General features: G+C 39.9%; 1 protein-coding gene across 1 annotated transcript; it reads right to left on the bottom strand.

Annotated features, from left to right (window-relative positions):
• Nucleotides 1-17,974: 17,974 nt before the first annotated feature.
• On the bottom strand, nt 17,975-21,553 carry LOC104080311 (cell surface glycoprotein CD200 receptor 1-A-like; the record flags this gene model as incomplete). Its single annotated transcript, XM_009582668.1, has 4 exons — nt 17,975-18,097; nt 19,367-19,418; nt 20,385-20,484; nt 21,302-21,553. Coding segments are annotated over 4 exons (527 nt in total), but the record flags the coding sequence as incomplete, so codon positions are not given.
• Between the last annotated feature and the right edge of the window lie 267 nt (nt 21,554-21,820).

Here is a 21,820-nt window from a genome sequence, read left to right as displayed (position 1 = left end):
GAGAATCTCCATGTTGAATCTCTCCAGACCAGAGCAGACTGTGAAAGCCAACAATAAATAAACCACAAAGCCAGTTTTAGCCAAAAGAAAAAAAGGTCCACTCTGAGGCTAGTAATTTAGCACAGAAAGTGCAAAATACATTTGATTGACTTTAAAAAAATAAAAAAGACATATTCTAATTGGTTGCAGTAAACCATGAATTCTATCACTCCTCTGTTCTTCCAGTGAAGCAGCATAGATTTATTTGTAGTTTTAGAAGCGAGGAAAGGGCAGATTCTCTCTCAAATCAGTTTGGTTCAGAGCACAGTCTGATGTAGCTATACTTCCTGTCATCACTGGATGAAACAGCATTTCTGATGTAGCTATACTTCCTGTCATCACTGGATGAAACAGCATTTTTTCCTCACACACAAAAATAAGAACTGCTAAAGGGCGGTACTTTCTCTTTTGCTGGTTTCCAATTGCTCTTTATATTTTCTAGAATTCAGAGTTCTTCCTGGAAGAGCATCCTGAAGTGCTTATGCAGACCATAAGCAGCTCTTTATATCTTATGCCTGTAATAATAACAAAATACCCTCAGTACACGATAGCTCACTTGCCCCTTGAAGTCAATCAAAAAGACTCCAATTTACTTTAGTGATCTTTGGCTCAGACTCTGAACGTTGATTTACTAATGTCACACTAACAAACATCGCTTGCGTTTTGTGAAAAACATCTGAAGGCTGTATATTTATGCTCCTTAACTTACTTTTCTCTTACAAGAAGACACACACATCCTTAAGTCAAGCCTAGCTGGAATTTGCTGCTGTCAAAGAAAACCTGACAACAACAGTGTGTTAAAGCAGCTGCATTAAAGGGAGAAATTTTTTAGGTATCACAGTGTTCTCAAACTCAGACCTGCTATTTTAATAGGACCTTGTACATACCATTTTGACTAAAGCATACTAAAAAGCTCCACCAATTAGCACTATCCCCTTTGGACTGGCACTGCTCACTGCTTCCGTGCTCTTCTTCATTAGAAGAAATATATCTGACCTATAGTTGTACTTCTAAATATGTTTTCAGATACTTCCTATGCACATTATCAGACAACCCCCTTAATATACAGCCACCTGTAATTCTTTAGAGGACCTTTAATGAGGGCAACTCAGAGCAGACAGCAATTTTAAAGAATATTTAGTCTAAGACATAATGGGTGAGTGACAATGTGCATATTGCTGTCACGGGCATTGAGCTGGCTCTTTGGCAGAAAATAACTGACGTATGTCAGAGTTTGTCTTCAGGAGCTCCCTTTAGCAATTTTGGTGATGCTGCCTCTCATGAAAATGGTTCTGTTTCACTGCCTCTACAGGAGCAAATTTAGTGGCGGGTTTCAGCAGTGACATAGGAATCAGCTCTTTTCCATCCTAACTTAAAATCAGGACTTTGTATGCTAATCTACTTAAGGAAAATACAGTGGCTTTGTCCATGCGCAGATGTAAGGAAATGAAAAGCAACTGAAAAATATTCAAAACCCATTCATTTTCGCTTTTATAATGTGACTCCTACAATGGTGTCTTCTAAAACGTGAGGAAATATTTACTAAGAGAGACCTAATTCCAATTCAGAAAAGCCCTTGATGCTTGTGATCAAATGTAAGCACATGAAAAAACTCCTAAATTAGGACGTAAACATAAGGTTCTTTGTGTAAATCAGGCTCACAGTTTTGTGATAAGATTTCCTATATGACCTTGTTACTTTTATGAAGTAAAGAATGTTTACTGTAAATTTAGGGTATTATAATAACTTAGCAATGATTGCCAGAGTTCTTTTTGTAAGGAGCAAACTTGGTTTATATTCTTCTGTATTTTTTATGTAGTGAATATTTTTTTTAAATTCGCTCTTTTGACCTTTGTCTTCCTGTCAATGTGGATTAATGAAACTCTGCTATATCATGGGGATTATCAGGTAGATTGTCATGGAGCTTCTCTTACAGGTATAAATTGAACAATTTACCTGTACCTCTAAGTGATACCCAGCAAAGTGTTTTATTCATGTTACTTTTATCCCTTCCTCAAGAAGAACTTTTATTGGTAGTTAGTGGCTTTAACAGAACCTGCCAGGTACAGATGAAATACAGGGCTGTCACCCCCAATGAAATTGAATTCTACAGCAGTATCAGGCATGTGGGTTTTATTCACTCTGTTAAGCAGTTTCTATAGAGAGTCTACATCCTGAATCTGACAAAACAAAGTACTAAAGGGACAAGCATAAAGGTTTGTGAAGTGTTGGAATGATGTTTCAGCTGCCTTGAGCTGAACAAAGTTCCTAACAGATGAAAAACATTTTTGTTCACTTGAGATAACTGCAAGGCAGCCAAATGATTACATTCAAACTTTCCAAAGCTTGCAAAGATTTGCTTCTGAGTCAAAGCCAAACATCAGTAACTGCTGCCCAGAAGGGATATTGTTGTTTGGAAAGAGAGAGACAGCTCTAACTGATCGCAATGCTGAGCCTGGAAATTCCATCTCAACCTTATCTTCAGCATCATGCTTTTGCAGCGCTCCCACGAGTTCCACCGCTGCTGAAGCAGCAATCCAGGAGCAGCAGACCTACCTTTATGATGCAATGAACTGCTCCAACAAAAAATGTGTTGAATCCCTACATCAAGAAAGATGTAGTCTAGTAAGCAGGTAGCCTGGAGAACAGAAAGCAATCGTCAGTGTTCCTTCCAAAAAACATACATACATTGCAAAAAACTCAGCAACTAATCTTTTTTTTGGTTTGAAACACTGTGTGGCCAAACAAGATGTTCTGCCAGAATTAAATACAGGTTAGCCTTTATCAAATGACTGTGAATAGTTGCCTATTAACAGAGAATTTGGGCCTTCAAATCTTGGCCTACAGCAATTTATTTTTGTGTTATGTTGTTAATGAGATTTCATCTGTTCTTTTAAAAACAGCTGCTCTTGAAGTCAGAACTAAACGTTCCAAGGAGCTGTCATAAATTAAAAAGAAACAGGTAGAATCTCTGCAGAAACAAGTCAGCATAGGAGATGCCTTCAGAACAGTTTAGTATTGGACTGAGAGGAGATACAGATTCCAGAATACTTGTGGAGAATCAAAAAATTACAAACATGCAATATTTGGTTCTTAACCTTATTTAAAAGCACCAACATCTCTCTATCCAATCTTCCCCAAGAAGGCTTTGCTGAAGACCATAGTATAATCTTCCCTTCTCAAGCCATTTTTAATGGGAGAAGGAATTAACATTGGAAAACAGACCAAAAAAAACTACTCCCACCCTGAAAACGGTGCTTTTTCTGTGGTGCTTCTAGTATGTATATGGATTTCACTTACCACCAACCAAAATGTTCCTTTTCTAAGAGGAGGAGGACTGACTCCTGTAAAGGACTAAGAAGATTCTGGGCATCTGGAGTCTCTCCTTGCTGCCAGCTCTTCAGTTAAATACAGTGGCAGGCTCTCCGCTGTGTGTAGGGGGATAAAAAGCAGATGTCTTTCAAATCCCATGTGAAGTTTCTATAACTGTCATTTAAAAGAAAACACCTTTGACTTGTGCACCAGGCAAGTCTGAACTGAAACCACAGGGAGAAAGTAAATATGATCCTCCTGGTGTCATTTTTGGAGCCTCTTTTCTGTCCATAACTGCTCTTTAAAAGTAAATAAACACTGTTCTCTTAATATGTGAATTTCTGCCCTAAGAACACTATTAGGAATTGCACAAATATTACCTCAGTGTATATTCAGACATTATTAAAACAAATTACTCTATTGCAGTACAGCTAAGGCCCATTCATTCATTCATAATGGTGGAGGACTGTGCAATGTCCCTGAGGTATGCCAGAAACAACCACCCTGTTGTAAGCTTACACACTGAATTATTTAAAATTGATTTATTTTGTTAATATTGTATAATGGCTCCCAGGAGGAGATGAAAACAAACAGATCAGAGCTGATTATGCCTCCAGGTTATTCCCCGAGACAAGGCAGTAACTCTTGGGTCTAGAACTTGCAGCTACAGAAAGATACTGCTTTGTGCTTTGTGTGCTTTTTTCTCCCTGAATCCCTTTGAACGTCACAGTATTCATGTGCCTCAGGTCTTAAACCACCACAGGCCTGCATTGTACAGCTTGGCCCACGGTCTCCAGATTGCCTGAACTGTACCTGGCAGAAGTCCAAAGGGGCTATAGTTAGTTTTAAACCACCCATACAACTCCCCGGTTCTTGGGTTCCTCTAATCTTGGGCCACCCATTGGCATGGGATAAAACTGTCCAAAGAAAAATCTCCAATAGCTGGGGATTCCCAGTGGACAGAGACAACCAGTTTGTTTCCCCTTTTATATTCTGTGTATTGAATACACAAAAGGCATGGCCTAGAACACAAAGGTCTGTATTGGTTTTGGCTCAGCCTAGAGATTCATGCCAGCTAGGAAATCTGGAGCCATGTTCTGATTTGGCTCCCAAGGGGAGTTTTAAGATCTAGATAAGTCTCTCTCCCTCTCAGAACCATTGTTCATGTGTTGCATGTTCCTGACCCTCCATTTTCCTGTCAGATGCAGGTTTCTGTAGACTTTAATCTGCAGGTCAGTGGTACGACTATACAGTAGCTTTCTCTTGCCACAGGAGAGGTCATTCCTAACCTTGCTGCTGTGAGGCAGGTAGTAAGCAGCCCATGAATTATTTTTGCAGGAACACAGCAAAATGTTGGAAACAGGATGGGAGGAATGTGTTATGTCCTATGCCCACACACACTCTGAAGTCCTGTGAATGCTCTCAAATCAGATGCTATTAAGCCAGTTGAATATGGCCCACTAGAGACAGTGGCTAAGAATGTCATTTACTAAGACTGTTACACTAGCTGCTATCATTGTTGCCATAGTGCCTTCTGGCTGCAGTCACAGATGAAGAACCTACTATAGTGGGAGGTGCTTTGCTCATATGTAAGTGCAACACAAAGTGGTATGTATCATACATACCATTCCCCATTCCAGCAAAGCCGTAGACAGACTGCAAGATCTTTGCTCTAAACCTAAAACTCACACCTTAGAGCTACTTGACTGCTGATCACAATGCATCCCTGAAAGAGTAAATCCTTAGGATTTTGTTGCCTGGCTGTGCTTTCCTCTGCAAGCCATTTTTTAAATAGTCCCTGAGGAGCAGAAGCTGCCTGGCCTGAAGGATGATAGATTGTTGCAAGCAAAGTAGCCCCTATCTAAAAGAGAATCACAATATATTGTTTATATTCTTGGACCCCTGAGGCTTCAGTAGATAACAAGACCTTATTTAAATCCCTTGGCAACAATCCAGTAAAACAGTTCTATTTTTTCCAAATAAGATGAGGCCAGGACAAGGATACATTTCTGATTTCTTAATGCCTAGTTTAACTGTTGCTACTTTAATGATGTGTTCATCAGATTTAGGCCTGATTCAAATCTCTGAGGGCTGAACGTTCAAGGCATAGTTGTCCATACATCTCTTTGGTAGCTGTATCAAGCTTATGTACATTAGACTGGATAACGCTTTGACCTGGTGTCCTGGTTTTGTCTGGGATGGAGTTCTCAACTCACGAGTTTTTCTCACTCTTACCCTTCCGATTCTCTCCCCGTCCCACTGAGGGGGGGGGAGTGAGTGAGCAGCTGCGTGGTTGGTTAAACCACGACACCTGGGAATGTACTAACACCTGTGGCTGGCATTAGATATTTCTCTGGGAAGCTGGTAAAAAGTGTTTTTTCAACAGTTTTAGTGACACTTGGGTTCATCATTTTATTGTAGAGAGTAGGAATGAAGCATTCTACAGTGCTGTCTCTTTAGAAAAGGGGCAAGCTCTAGAAGCGACTACACTCTCTACTGTGAGTGTACTGCCAACCGTGTATCTGTTTAATCTATTGCCTCCAGTGTAAGATTAATACACCACATCATCACTCCAGTTGTTACCAATAGTGATGGTAGTCTGGGGACCTGATCCTGTGCCATCAGGTTCCAGCTTCCAGTGAACCAAGGATGAATGTCCCGGTGTGTCCTTCATCAGACTACTCGGGGGATTAGAATGCCCCAAGCTTCCCATTTTTGTGAGTTTTCATCTACCTTCTGCGGTAGTCCCACTTCTCTCCTAGGGCCAGACACTAATATCTCCACTTGATTCAGGAGAATCCTCCAGTGAAAGAATCTCAGTGTGTGAACTGGTAATTTGTAATGCTGCCTTGTAAAGGAGGGCAAAATATTTTGGATGAAATCAGAACTTATTTTCTTCTGCATCTTAATATATCTGTGCTCCAAGCTTATCACCTCCCTTTGAGCTGCTAGAAATGTGTTTCAAATAATTTATTTTAAGTCTACTTCTGCTTTAGAAATGGCAAGCAGTAAACTGTGATAGGAGCCCGACTGTGTGAGAGCTGAAGACACTGAGTGGACACTTCTGAATGAGGCTTATTCAGGGAAGGCCCAGACAGCATCTGCACACTTAAAAGCTGTTGGGAATCTCTGCATAGTCTGAGGTCTGCCCAGCCCTAGTTAGAGCCTTACAGTTTGTTTTAATTAGGATCTTCCTTGCATGGGTGCAGGGGCTCTGATGCACTAATGGTATCACAAGTTCTTGATGCAGATGTGTCATGCTGTGCTGGCAATAGCTTCATTCTCTGGGCCCTGCCTATTACAAGTTGGTTTTTTTTTTACTGATGGGTATAAAACTCACTGTGTTATTTAATTTGCAAATTCTTTTTGAGATGCATGAAAGGAATGAGGTAAAAAGGATTGAAAGTATACATCTGTCATGAAGACTTGAAGTTATTTTCTTCCACACGGTGCCTATTTTGACTATTCAGATTGTAAACTCTACAGGCAAGAGGCTTTTATCCCTGGTTTTCGCTAGGATCTCTAAATTTGCCAGTAATGCAATTAAATAATAGTAATGTTACGTACATACATGTATAAATACATATAGTATATATACAGCAAAAATCACAGTTTTGTAAATATCAACTTAGGATTCTGCTTTTTTATTCAGAGCTTTGTATCAAGGCAATCTTTTGGTAAAATTTAAAAGCACATGAAATTTCCAATAGAAGACAAACCCCAGAAAAATAACGGAGCGAGGATAGGGACAGAAAGGATGAGCAAATAATGAAGTTTATATGTGGAGTATGGGTCCGATTTCAAAAGCAAATGGAATAAACTTAAGCAAAACAGCATGTATTCCAAATTTGAATCAGCTATAATATTATGAGAAATTTCTGTACCTACTATTGTAAATATTTATACTTTTGAATTTCCTTAGTGAACTGCCAGATATGATTCCCCAAAGAACATTATTTACTTGTTTTAGGTTTTAGCTAATTTGCCCTTCAATTCTCCTGGAGATCAAATTCTCACATTACTGAGACATGGAGGTTTTTGTGTTGCAGATCAAGGAGGAATACAATTCGTACATGCATTACAGCATCATCTATTAACACCTAGCAGACTATAGTGACTAAAATTTGACTTCATAGAGTATTAAAATCTGAATATGATGCCAGAAAAAGTGCCATAAACCTCCCTGGAACTGAAATCCATTACTTATCCTCACATGAGTAACTTCAGCACAGTCTTCCCTATCCTAAATCGCTGCCTATACCTCAACACAACTTAAAAGGGAGAACGCATGCACCCAAAGATCGGGGGATTATTAGTGTAGGAATTATTCTACTCAAATTTACATATAACTTCCTGTTCTGCCTCAATGTACCTGCAATTATTAGATTTCTGACAATATGCAGTCTATTGATCAATCTTGCTCATGCTGATGGGACAGACCCTGAATTCTGTTCTACCAATCTAATCCTGAGTTATTGTGTATCTGTAGTTAATTCCTGTCCCGTCTTTCATGCCTTAAATTCCATCTGCTGCCTACTTTGCCCACTCCACAGTAGGAATACAGTGAGGCTTATGTACCTTTGACTTAACTGCCTTGATGCCTGCCCAAGAAAAGTCCTCATAACACTTAGGTTGTTATTTTTGCTTTGAGCTATTAAATGGAAAACGCACTATTAATTTCAACAGCATAAGATTTAGCATTTGTTTCTACAGGATGTTGCAACAGAAATGGAAACTGTCAGTGTAACAGTTCACAGAGTTAGTAATTTAAGGTGAACTTTCTCAATGCATTCATGTATCTCACACCCTTTTTGAAAATCTTAACTTTGATCCAGGAAGGTGTAACTGGGCATTTAAGTACTGAACATGCTGCCACAATTGCACGTGCTTTCAAACATCACTGATAACATCCTGTTCTGTCATGTTTGGCGTGTCTATTTAAATTGTAAGTTCTTTAGGTCAAGGACTATCTACAGCTACCAGTTTGTATAGCGATTACTAAATCTTTGTCCATCTTGATTAGTCCCTAGACATTACAATAATAAACAAGGGTAATAACAAAGCAGTTAGGAATCTTCAATCACCTCAGGTTTGAACCAGCAGCATAAAGGCAAGGCCTCATTATCCCTTGTGCCATTCATTCAGTCTATTGAAGGCAAGTTCTTGAACAGCACAAGTCATTTCCCCCCTCCTCTCTCCCAGCAATCCCCACCCCCTTTTTCTTTATGTAGTTAAAAAACAGGTAAGAGAACAACCTCAAAAGCTCTTGGGAAAAATTTGTCTCCTGAGCCCCCCCAGGTCCTGACAACAAGACAAAACCAGAAAAGTAGGAAAAAAAAAAAAGCTTCTATTTTGGCAAAACAGTTTTGATCAAAACAGCTGCAATTTGCAAGGATTAGATTTGGTCTACTGTCCTGCAGAAGTAAGAATTGGACAGTGGCTCTTTATGATTTCACAGCCCTCTGCGTAGACTGCCAAAGTAAGCATGTTTTGGATGAGAGTCTGAAAAAAGGGAAAAGAAGAGCTGGCATCAAAAAAAGTTTTGGTGTCCACCTCCAGCCCTAATAGTTTCCTTTTAATCTTTAGCCAGGGCATGGGAAATACAATCCTTCTACATTAAAAGCAATTAAGTGCTCATATGTTGGAACTGTACGTGACTTGAGATTTGTCCCCTTTATGGGATGAATAAGGTTCATGGAATCTGGTTATAAGCTGAAAAGTCACCATGGAAATTTTTACAAACTTTCTCTCTTCTTTACCCCCGAAAAGTATCTTGTTCCTTTCTAGAATTTTTTTCTTCTTTTGATGACATATGAGGAGTAAAGCAAGGAGGGCATATATCTACCTGGAATAATATCTAAGAATTCTTTCAAGTTGTCCTTCTGTATTTTAGTTCCTTAGAGCTCTCTTTCACTGTCATGTGGTCATCTAAGTGATTTTATATGTCCTGTTCTATGGTTACAGATATAAAAAGGAAAAAAAGTGTTTACTTTCAGCTGGTGCAATAGAGCTTGAAACGGTAAATGAAAGCAGATGACCGACAACCAAAGTCCCAATGCTATACATTGTTTTTGCAGGTTTTTTCCTAGTTTTTTTTTAAATCCACCCTCCCACCCCCACATACACGTGGCAGTGTTTGTAGATTTTCAGCCTTGGGAGTGTTAGCAGCTGAGTCTTGTGTAACCTTTCCGCTTTAGGGTATGAGCTCATCAGCTTGTACAGCTAAACCACTGCTGGGCACTTGTCAGTATGAAGCGAGAAGACCATGGGAAAACAAACAAGCAAACAAAAACCAGTGTCCTGTGGAAAGCATTACCTAATAAATAGACAAAAGATATTGATTAATTTGCTGCTAGGTGACACCTTAAATCAAATACCAAATGACATTAAAATTTTGTTCCTTAAAAACTTAGTATTATTCTCTGTAAGGATGTTTTACACACTTCTATGACATGGTGCAAATATGGTGGGTGAAGGACAGCTTGCCCATCTAATTTGGCAGTTTCAATTTGATGTTACAATTTTCACTTTCTATTCTGTAACTCTTAAATAAATTTGCAGTTTTCACAGCCTTCTGTATTCAGGTGCAGAGGTGGCTGCACTTTGATGATAAAAGTAATACTTCATTTTTACACAGTATCTATCAAAAGTAGAAAACCGTGCACTTCACAAAGCAGTATCATTACCCTGTTTTACCTAAGGGAAAAGTGAGGCTCCTAAAGGTGAAGAAATTTGCCTATGTTTATTAAAGTATTGCTATCTTTTTTTTAGGAGGATTAGAGGGTGCTAATTTTTAGAATGATTTTTCCTTACTGTTGCAGTTGATCTGTCCTGATTTTTGAACAGGCAAAACGTGGTTCTTGGTGATTGCGTGCAAATCACTGAATTCTTCTTTCCCTTCATATTGATGATTTTTTAATTTTAAAATATTGAGGATAATTCAGAGGGGATTAATAATGTTAAATTTATAAGTAAAGGTGAAGTGCTGTAAGATCTTTGGCTAGGAAATGTTTACTGATGGGCAAAGCAATATTATTATTCTGCTACAGTATTCTGGACTGCTCTTGAAATACTGATACTAAGCCCAGAGAGCCATGACTGCCTACTTACATCAACCTCATTGGAGGTAAAGAAAGCTATTTAAAAAAACCTCGCTTTTTTAACACCTCCCATGCTGCTCTGCTGTGGCGCTGGAAGCTCCTACATTTGCAGCATCATCTCGGTTTGGATATGCCCTACACCAGATTCAGCTTCATAGCAGATCTGTAACGTGCTGAGTTGCTTTCCTGCAATGGGGGTCCTGGAGATGGAAAGAGGCAGCTGCACTGCATTGCAGCCAGTGGTAAATACTCCCAAAAAGCATGTTCCTACAGTCATTCATTTATAAGCCACCATCATATAACCTGTCCTGAGGTTCCTACTGCAGATCTATGCTGATCCTACCAGCAACAGGACTAGCTAGCCCAGGTGTCCCTGTTCTATGCTGGGACCTCACACCCACCTACTTCCCTTTCCTGCAACAGCACGCCAAGGAGCACGATGGATCACACAAGTCCATGCCCAGTCATCTGTTTGTTTTGTGTTTGGATAAACAGCTTTTCACATCATACAGCCTAGTGTGTACATCTTCAGATCTTTGCGATGTGTCTGCGATGTGACTTGATACAGGAGCCTTACTTTGGCAGTGTTGAACATTTTCATCAACATTTCAGTATTGAGAGGTCTGAGTGCTTGCAGAGAAGTGGAGAGGGAGAAAAAAAGCAGAGATGGGTGGGTTGAACAGAGGATGGGAGGTGGTTACTCAACAGAAATGTGAAGGGATTAAGGTGTGTGACTGTGATGGGATGGAAACTTTTAAAAAGTATTTGGTCCCTGGTTCTCACTGTGAAAAAGCCATAAAGGTACACAGGAAAGGGCAAACTGTTCGGGAAATAAATGTTCCTGACAGGAGTGTATGCCTCTGTTTCCCTGTGACCAGAAATTCTTGGCCATGTTTCATAGGGTTTTCTCAAGAAAGAAAGACCCTGCATAGCAGAGTGGTAATATATAGGTCCTACATTTAAAAGGCAGGGCCAGCATCAACTCTCTTTAGTTTACAAGCCCCTCCCCAGCTTAGTCCTTCATGGAAGCAGAAAGCGTGGCCACTGCATGCTTTCTCCATCATGTTTTCCATCAGGTTCTTCTCCCCAAATTAAAAGATGGAGATTAAGCTTGGTATCAACTCTCATGTGATGCCAATGGATCCTCTGAAAGGATCCCATCTTGTCAAGAGCTGTGTAATTTTCTGGGTTACAGGTGAGTGGCGTACAAGGGAGAAGAGTAGGAAATTTGGACAAAGCTGACTTCAGATGTTTATTTTGTCTAGAATATAAGGACCAATTTTCTGAATAGAGCAACCACTGGAGCAGATGGTATTCTGCTCTGCTGCTATCTGTACTGAGGCCAGGGGTCTGTAGAACTGAGGGGATGGCTTTTACTGAAGGCATGGGATCTCTCCTAAGGTTTCTACTGCAAATCTGTGGTTTTGGTGCTACCAGCAGGAGGACTAACTAGCCCAGATGTCCCTGTCCTTTGCTGGCTCTCTGCTGGGACCTCACACCCACCTGCTTCCTGTCTTGAAACAGTAGCCCAGGAGATATGGGAACAGTGGGGGCTGCAGGAGGGAACTAGCTGCTCTGTGGACCCCAGGTAGTAAACCGATTTTGATTCCTATAATAAAGAGGAGAAGAACGAGCCTTCCACTGAGAAGGTGGAGTGCTGAAAAAGGAGAGGAACTCCTGTCCCTACATGTAGTCCTTTGAATTCTTTGAATTCTTTGGATTAATCACTCCCTCATCTTCTTCCCAATTTGCCTTTTACTACCCCAACCCTAGAGATCCCACTGGCTTTTCCCTATTCTCTTGTCCATACCGTCAGAACCTACTTACTGTTGCATCTTTGAGTGTTGTGTATACCATGGAGATATCTCCAATGATTTCTGAATGAGCTTGTTGGTGCATAGTATGGGGTTTTTTGTTGATTTTCCTTAGAATTGCCTTATTGCTTTATGGTGTCATGCACACAAAGGGAAAATGCCTTTCTTTGTGTGAACATCCTGTCACAAATGAAGCTCCACATGTAAGAAAATGAGTCACTAGAATTCCACATCTAGTAAGAGTATGTGGAGAAATAACGCTTCTCCTATGGCTGTGTTTTTCATAGAGTGAGGTGAAACTGTCATCTAGTGGTCATAATAGGTGTTCCTGAATTACCATTTTCATTTGTATATAGCCGGAATGTGTCTTATTCCCGGGATGTATCACCTGAATATACTAAGCTAAAAATATATATATCTGAGAGGCTTTGAGGTGAAGGGAAAAACCCTAGAATCTTTGATCAAGAATAAACAAATTTAAAACTTTGTGCAGCAGGGCTGTGAACTCCCTTTTTCCTCTCTCTCCCACAATTTACCACAGTGACATATCGACTTCTGCCTTACTGAACAGCTGTGGGAGTCTGAAGATCAAGATAACTGAAGCTAAAATAGGGCATCAAAAGAATAACTCTTGTTAGGTATCCTACTACAATCATTTTACAGGTCAGCCTCAATTTCAAATCTCCTCTTAAAAATAGGGGAAACACTATTTTTAAGGGGGCTTCACCCTAACTCATCCTAGAAGGTCAAGTTTTGTCACAGCATCAGTACCATGCCAGTGTTTTCAGTGGGACAAGCACAGGTTGTAAGGGAGAATAGCCTTCAGCCTGAAGGTGTAGATCTTCTGTTATGCATTGACTCCAGCAAGTTGTAGTAAACCTGCAGGGATATATCAAGAAACAGGCACCATGAGTGGGCACAGCCTCAGGCTTCTAGACCTTTGAGTACAGACCTCTTTATATAAAAGCTACTTTATATAAAAGTAGCAAGTATATTGGTACTGTCAGAAGAGAGCTGACTATGTGCATCTCCTCACTATGAGCTTGTTAATGCATTAGTGTTTCACAGCTGACTGATTGGTAAAGCTAACACCTAGACAATAATGACTGGAGTTCAGAAAACAAATGTGAAAAACAGCAGGACTGGTAGACAGTGTAATAAGAATATGCTCTTACAAAGAGGAAAACTGGCAGAGCAAAGTGCATTCCAATCCCTGGAATTCTAGCTTGACGACTCAAGCTAGAATATTGCTGCATAGCATTAGCACCTGCATCTAGTACCTGTGATACTGTGGACAGAAGCAGGTGTGATTCTCAGTTTTTTGTACGGAGAGATTCACGTGTACTGATCAGTAAGGAAGCTTTTATACAAGCCATATCTCCTGGAGCAAATTGGCTAATGTAAGTCATAACACTTAGCAAACAAATTTCCCCTCCAGCTCAGTTTGCAGATTGTGTGCATTATTTGTATTTTCACAAGGTGCTGGAGCCCCAGTTTTGGATTAGGATCCATTTATTCAAGGTGCTTGCAAACTCAGAACCTCAATATAGCATTTTCCTTGTAATGGCTACAGTTTTCAGTATATTTTGAGGGACAATGCTGACAGAGGCAGATGATGGGGACCAAAAGGGAATTACAAGACAATGTGATCTGTGTAATTAGCACTAATTCCAGTATGCCCACATCCTAAAAATTGTCATTTTTATTGAACAGGTGTCACTGCAGAAGTTAAGCAAAGATATTGAAGAAACATAATGAGGTACCTTTCTGGATGTTTATGCAGTTTATGGATGTTTATGCAGGGAAGAGTGTCCCATCTGAGGCAAATGACAAAAAGCACAAGATGAATTATTTTTAAACTTAACATGTGGTCAAAGTTAGCTGGCATCTTTAGTCCATCAGAGGGAAATGATTTCTCAATAGTGAATGCAAGGGAGAACAGGTTAGGCTATGGAAGCCTTTCTTACATATTCACTAGTGAAATATATTCAGCAGTGAAAATTCTTTGCTCAGTATTTTCTGTGAATAGGTTTTGGTCTGACTGCAGAGCTTCTTTCTGTGCAAATCTATTTTTTAAGCTTTCTTTCTAGTTATGACTAAATGCATTGTTCCCTACCAGTTAAATATGAATCAGTTTTTACTCTGCTTATAAAGATTTTAGATTTTTTTTATTTCTTTTAATAAATGTTTTTTGAAAAACATTTCTTTAGCATTCCCCTGCCAATACATTCATTCTCTAGATTTGAATGAGGAAATACACTCATTCTCTAGATTTGTATAAGGAAGTTCCTGCTACATGTAAAGGCAGGTGGCTATGTCAATGCTCATGTGAAAGTCATCCAGCTCTAATGCGAAAACTTAAATTTCTGTTGCCAATAGGATGAAAATCGAAGTCATTTTAATTCATAACTGGAAGTAAGCTGGGCAGAACTACAGAGCAGTCACACACTCAACCAGAAGGTCTATGATGGACAGCAGGATTACAAACTCGTAAGTAGCAAACCACAAATATGAGTAGATGATACTGGCAGGAGAATGTAGTTGTAAGTCTTGAAACCTGTTGGGATACAGAAACAGGGTAATATCTGAAACACCACTTTTAATGGATTCTGTTGTTAGGAAAGTTGTTTGAAGCAGATAAGTGATGATATAATGACCCTTCTGCTAAAATTTGCAATTTAACGAAATCTTACATGTTGCTTACATGTAATGGGTGGTGAAGGGCTTGACTACTCCCATGAAATAATTTCTGGTTAGAGAGCTGCAAGAATTGATGTATGTACAGAAGCTATGTTCAGTCTCAGGATTTGTAGTGCATCCATTTTTTAGTACTGCCAGTGCCATCTTAAAGAATTGGCCCTTAGTCTGAAGGAGGCCTGCTGCACTTCGGTGTGCAGCTGCTCTGTGGATGCACAACAGCACAGAATCTGCTGACTTGCTGTGCATGTGAGCTCAGTGCTCAGGATTCTCTATAGTCATAAGATAACCACGATTATTAACTGCCTGATTAGTGCAGGAATGGCAGTTGTAAACTGTCAAGAGACTGGAATGAGTGTGTGAAGATAAAATATAGCAGTAAAGGTGGGAGATACAAATTAAGTAAAATCAAATGTTGCAGCGAGAGATAGCATTGGTAAATGTGGTTAAAGCCAAAACATTTCTTTATGGGAGGAGCTGAAAAGCTGCTGACTTTCTTCCTGTGAGTCTGCAACATGCTGGGGAGTTTATAGGGCAGGCCTGCCTGACCGCTAAGAGACAGTCAACACAGCACTTTTGCATGGAGGATGACTGCAGCACAATAGCAGCACATTGCAAAGAGAAGTAGCAAGTATCCTGATGGAGAAAGAGGAGTGCAGGGAGGGACTTTCTGCTCTAGACCTTCTGTGCTGCTAGGAACAAAAAGCATATTTGTATATGTGTGTATACACAAGGCTCTTAACATATTATTTATCACAGTCACAAACTAAAATCCTGTTTTCTGCCAACTTACTGCAGAGGATCTGCTACATCCTTGGCTATCCTAATCAGTTAGGCACAGAAACAGTGGTCTTCCTGCCTACATGAAAGGGCAGGATTAGTTGCTGTGCTGGCTGCTTTGGCCTTCTAGACACTTTGCTCTTTGGGCTTCAGTTCAGAAGACCATACATGCCATCATTAACAGCCTACATGACTTTTGACTCAAAGTGCCTGTAGCAGGCCCGAATGTGGAACAAAGTAGAGGCCGAAGGAAATAATGAACCAGTTGGCAACTTAGCAACGTCCAGGTCTGGGATACACATGGTTTAGTCCAGTGTAATAGGCTTATGAAGGATCATAAAACCCTACAGCTAGACAGCAGGTTAGCAGGTATTATATTTCTGTAAATAAAATATATTACGTATAAACTGGAAAGAATATACCTTCCAGAGCTGCTGTATCATAGGATGAACCCCACTTTATGGACACTGAAGAACATAAATGACTTTCCAGTCCACAGAAAAAAGCCTAAGAAGTGGTGAAACTGTTTTTGTGCGGGAAGAAAGATCATTGGCCATTATTACACCTATTTTAAGTGGGGGATTTCAGAGAATTATGACTGAGTTGACTGGCTCTTTTCCTTGGTAAGTCAATGGAAACTGAGGTTCCTTTAAAACTTTCTGTTCGTAGCTGACTGATATTCAGCTTTGATCCCTTCCATTCCAAAATGACATACAGAAACAGAGAAAAGCAATACTTGAATGCAGAGAGCACCTGGAAAAAAGTAGCTGTTTCATAGCTCGTAGAGTGAGAATAAATAACCAATTGTATCTGTTTACATCAGTAATACATGTAGAAACTGCAATCAATTTAGAAGTCTGTTTTCCAAGCACTGGGTCATAGCCCTCGGATCATAGCCCTCGGGAGGCTCTCTCAAAAGAAAGCTCTAGCAATGTGTGGCAAAGACATTTCTATGGTCTAAAGGAAAAATCTAGTTCTTCTGATCCTACCGTCAGACCAAGTACCCAGTCAGTCTTTAAAAATACTGAAATAAGAGGTAGTAAACAGAGGTTTACAAATGGATTTCTTTACTCTTACTGTAAAGCCAATTCATACTTTGGCTAGTAAGGCATCAATCCAAAAAGTTTGAGAACTGCTAGTATATAAAGGACAATTTATTTGACTTATTCCCAAAGGATATTTTGGGAAGGTGAGAAGAAGTTACCTCAACATTAGACACATTAAGATATATAAGCTAATTTACATACAAAAAAGTGAACTTGCAAGTATATTTAAAAGAATATCAATAAAACATCTAGACATATGAATGAAAAAAATCTTCAGTTGTGGTAGTTAAAATAAATATGACTAGAATTAGCAAGCATTTTATCCTTTTTGTACATTATTGCACAGTTATAGAAGATACATTTGAACTTGTTTCGTTTTGTGAAATATTTGATGCTTCTTTCTATTAAAAGTAGCTTACTGGATTTGAGTAACATAATTCTTTTACAGTATCTTAATGCCAATACTCTTAAGAAAGAGAAGGATACCGTATCTTCAGAAAATCTTATGGAAAAGTAATCATAACAATAATCTGAAATACAGAATGAACACATTTAGTGCAAATACTGAATATGAACCTAACAAGTAAATTAATCATGCTAGCGAAGTCTCTTTCTTAGTGGATGACCTTCTAAATTCATCACTTGTTTCCATTTTTAGAACTGGGGGATTAAAGGTCTTCCCTACCAATATATTCCGCCATTTGAGCTATTCTGTGACGATCAGTACTCAGGCCACTATGTTAGTAATTTGTGAATTAGAAAAAAGTGGCTGTTGATTGAAGAGTGTTTCATTTTAGTTCAGACAGAACACTCCTCCCATCTCCCAAATGTGTGCCACATAGTGTCAAGTGCATCAAAGTAATGCCTGAAAGTGACTGACAAAACCAGGATCTCCAAGGCAAGAACAGCAAATGAAAGACTGATCACAACAGCTTTTCCAGGAAAAACTACGGCATGGGATCAGTCACATTTTCCCAAAGAACAACAGGAAACCTGTTTCCTTTCCCAAGGAAGAAGGCAAAACAGGGAAAAAAAGAACTATACGGACTCATCAGCAAGCACAGGTGTTTGAACAGACCTAGTGAACTATGTTGCCCCAAAACCTGAAGAAATCCTCTGAGAAGTTTCTTTCTACAACCAGTCCTTTATAAAGTGTCTCTCTCCCTTTCCAGTGTTGCTGAATCACTCATGTTGCTGTCGACAGTCCTTGTGGAAGATTCTGCCCCACTGTCAGATCAGACACTGAGTTGTAAATTGCGTTTTCCTTCTGCACATAAGTAGTATAAGGTTCCACTTCCATTGTGTCATCCTAGCAAAACAAAACCAAAAACTGTAAATGCAAGGAATAGTTTAGTTTGGCAGGATTCTGCAAGGCTTTCGTCTGGACTGAAGAATGTAACTGGGAAATAGTGCTCCCATATTTATTCCTCTTGGACTCAAGAAGACTGCTTTTTCTACCAGAGAATGTGTATTGCTGTTTCTGTCAAAGCTGAGGTATTGGTTCACCTGCCTCCTTTTCCTCCCCTTCTACCCCACTTATTTCGGCCTGAAAAAAATTGCATTGGGGTCTAATTCTTTAGAAAGAGCAAATAACATGCTAGAGTCTTGACCATGATTGATTCCTCTATCAGTCTACAATTTCAGTCTACAGACACGCTAATGAAAGTTGTGTGATGCGACAGCAAGAACACTGGTACTTAACCCATTATTTTACATTAATGCAACTGCATCTGTCAGCAACAACTGGAAGGTAGGGCAGCAGAACAGGAAGAATAATAATAACTAGAATTGACTAAGTCTTTTCAGAAATTGAAACCGAAGAACCTTTTAAAGTTGATGACAGAATTTGAGCCTAGTGTCTACTGTCGGTGCACAGGTATTCACAATATAGATGTAACACATCTTGCCTGCATGGAAATGCTGTTATTTATATTTGGTAGCAGAGAACAGAGATACAGAGCTGATAAGTGAATTGCTTAGCTACACAGGAAGCTTGTAACACATAAGGAAGAATACCTCCCAGCTTGCAGTTCAGCACTCCTTCCATTGTTTTATGAAATGTTTTGTCTTGAGTATGGTTAGTTCTTTGATTGTGGATTGACCATACAAGATAAAGAGTGGCCTTCAAAACTTGCACATTATCATTCTGGACATCAAGAGGGATATTCTTTTTCTCCCTGTGTCTTTTAATTTTGTTGTTTAATCCTCTTGTTTACTAATAGCTTTCTTAATATTACCCAACCCATGATCCTTCCTGAGTATTGTTTGTACAGCAGTTGTGGTCAGTGTATCTGATATGAACAGGGAGATGTGGTGGGACTCACTCCTTGCTAAGATAAAGGATGGGAGTTGCTGAGCCTTTGCTGTTGGAACATGCCTCTAATGTTTGCTCCAAGTCAAAATTCTGGTGATGATAAGCTTTGTTTTGTCCTGAGATACGGCTAAGAGCAAACGTATAAGACAAAGTAGCACCTGCTGAAAGCAGAGAGTAAAAATCTAATGGTTTACTGACCATGTTTTCAGGGCTACGAGAAGATCCCTGATTTGGTGATGGTCTAATTTGCATCATTCTCCTTACCTGTGGGGAATGTGTAGGAGCAGTCTCAGGAGGTTTGGTTTTGTGGCACAGTCTGTTAAAAAGAAAACAAGTATTAAAGCAAATTCCTTCCTCAGTCCTACGTTTGGCTGGATCACAGCCTGGTTTCTTTGATCACAAGCTTATGAAACATTTCTTTTTCTTGTCATCAAGAGCAAAGCCAAAAAGCCTTCTCATGTCTCTCTCTCCTTGACTTTTGATCCTGAAAAGATGGCATCCTGACTCTCTTTAGAGGTCTTTTCTCATGTTTGTGGGAGCTTAAGCACAAAGTGGAATCAGAAGATTAAGATTAAAATCAACATCCTCTGGAAAGATGTACAATTTGCAGTTAGTGAAATTGTATTGAACCAATTCTTCACCTCTGAGGGAGAAGGTTTGGGAGAAAAACAGTTTTGGAATAGGGGAAGGAGGGAACATAGCTGGGGGTTTCAGTACAGGTGCTAATTCCGCCTTTCTCTGCACAAATGATTTCTGTAGTTTTTCCTTGGAACTGCTTTTTTCTCCACAGCCAGTCCTAAAGGGGCTAAAGTCCAGCTTCACCGAGGGAGCTTTTTCATAGATACAGGTACAATCTGCTGTCCTCTCTGTTGATATGGCAGGATAGCACTGGTCAGTCCTCTGGCATTTGACAGAACTTATTAGGCAGCAGAACCAACCCCCTGATCTAAACAAGAGACACACTGACAGACTATCACCGTATCTGAAGAACAGCTTTACTCTGCCAGTTTCCTATTAGAATGAAGAGCTCCCCTTTAGTGTAGCAGGCAATGCAATGAGGATCCTCTGCCAACTTCTGCCCATTTATATTTTATTCATGTGCATTATTCAGTGAAGATGTGTGCAATGCACAGTGTCTGCAGTATAGAACTATTTGATGTAGTTAATTCAGTTATTCATAGCAGCACAGACTGGCAGAATCATATGATTTCAAGATGCAAACAGTACTTAAAGATTTCATCTAGCACTAGAAAATCTGTCCTTAGCACCCTATCATACATACCTGTCACTGTGGAGCTTATAATAGTAAATGACAGCCGTGAAGGTGATAATGCTCAGGAAACAAAGAATGATGGAGACATACAGGTTAAAGGCGTTGTTCTCTAAAAACAAAGAGTTAGTTTTAGTTATATCTTCTTACTGCTCAGTTTCTTTATTATTTCAGTATAAGATTAAAACTGCTTTAGCACATACACACATTTTCAGCATGCTCATAAAATAAATATAATCCCCTTCAGCAGAAGGGGAAGTCGGTAATGAAACTTGTCTGAGAAACACAAATGGAGTCTGTGTCAGAAACAAAAGCAGATCCCACAAATCCCACAGTGGACACTCATGATATTTTTTCACTAAGCCATACTCAAGCTCCTCTGAAGGACTCAGCATATCTCAGTACTGCAACTCATGTGTAGTTCTCAAAAGCAAAAAAAAAAAAGCAAAAACCAGAAACCAAATGTCACAGGATATCAGATATTCACAGCTCGGAATGAAGTGATTTATTTGTTTCTGCTGGCCACACAAGAGTTGATTCTCTTTCTCTCTCTTGCTATGATCTGAGCAACAGACTTTACATTTCCATCTAAAAAAATTTTGCTGATGTTCTGCTTCCAAGTGATCATTTTAACACAAAGATCATGACTGCTTTGTCTCTGTTTCCAACAATATTTCCACTCCCAAAAGAATACTACCACACTTAGGTATATCCCTCTTAGGGAAAAAACCATTAGGAAACAGTGTCTAGAACACAAACAAGCTGGTGATGTTTCTGGGCAAAGGCAGTTAGGGATGGTACTGTTGTCTGTATAGGACTTCACTGAAGGTTTCTATAGCTTTTATAGATTTTCCTTCCCAGAAGGAACAAGAGTGTGCACAGGAGGCTAACTGGGATTTCGAATGCTGAACATACAAAGGGAAGCTTACTTGAGGGACGGCAGGCTATGGACTTGCTCTGGTTCCCAGCTGGGTGGGACACAATGCAGGTTATATTAGTCATGTTGGTGCTGTATGCTGTGAACTTGCTGAGAACAGTCACCGTCCCGTTGCCGTGGCCTTCTTCCTTGGGGGTGGAGTTGCTCTCTAGGACCCACGAGATCTGAGCAGCCGGCCTCCCTGCCGCTGCCTCGCACACGGGGTTCCCGTGGTCATCACAGTACAGGGTCAGCCGGGGGGGGACTGCAAAGCGTCAGGAAGGGGAGATGCACGGAGTTAGTTTGCCGCAGTTGGGATAGGATGTTCTTGTTCTCTACCCAAAATGAACACAGTGAAAAGAGGAGAATAAGCTGGGAGGTGCCATCCCTTTACAGCGACATGGGCCAAAGTCACAAGAGACAAAGATCATGCCTCTTTTTTCCTTTTCGACAACTCTCCCCCATTCAGGTCAGTTACCACAGCCATGTACCATTAGAGCAGATTTCCCTGGACATTGCGGTAGGGAATTAT

This window comes from Fulmarus glacialis, unplaced genomic scaffold (genome assembly GCF_000690835.1).
Source record: "Fulmarus glacialis isolate BGI_N327 unplaced genomic scaffold, ASM69083v1 scaffold49247, whole genome shotgun sequence".
NCBI classification, from domain to species: Eukaryota; Metazoa; Chordata; class Aves; order Procellariiformes; family Procellariidae; genus Fulmarus; species Fulmarus glacialis.
Note: the sequence above shows the minus strand (reverse complement) of the source record. Positions and strands in the feature narration are given on the sequence as shown.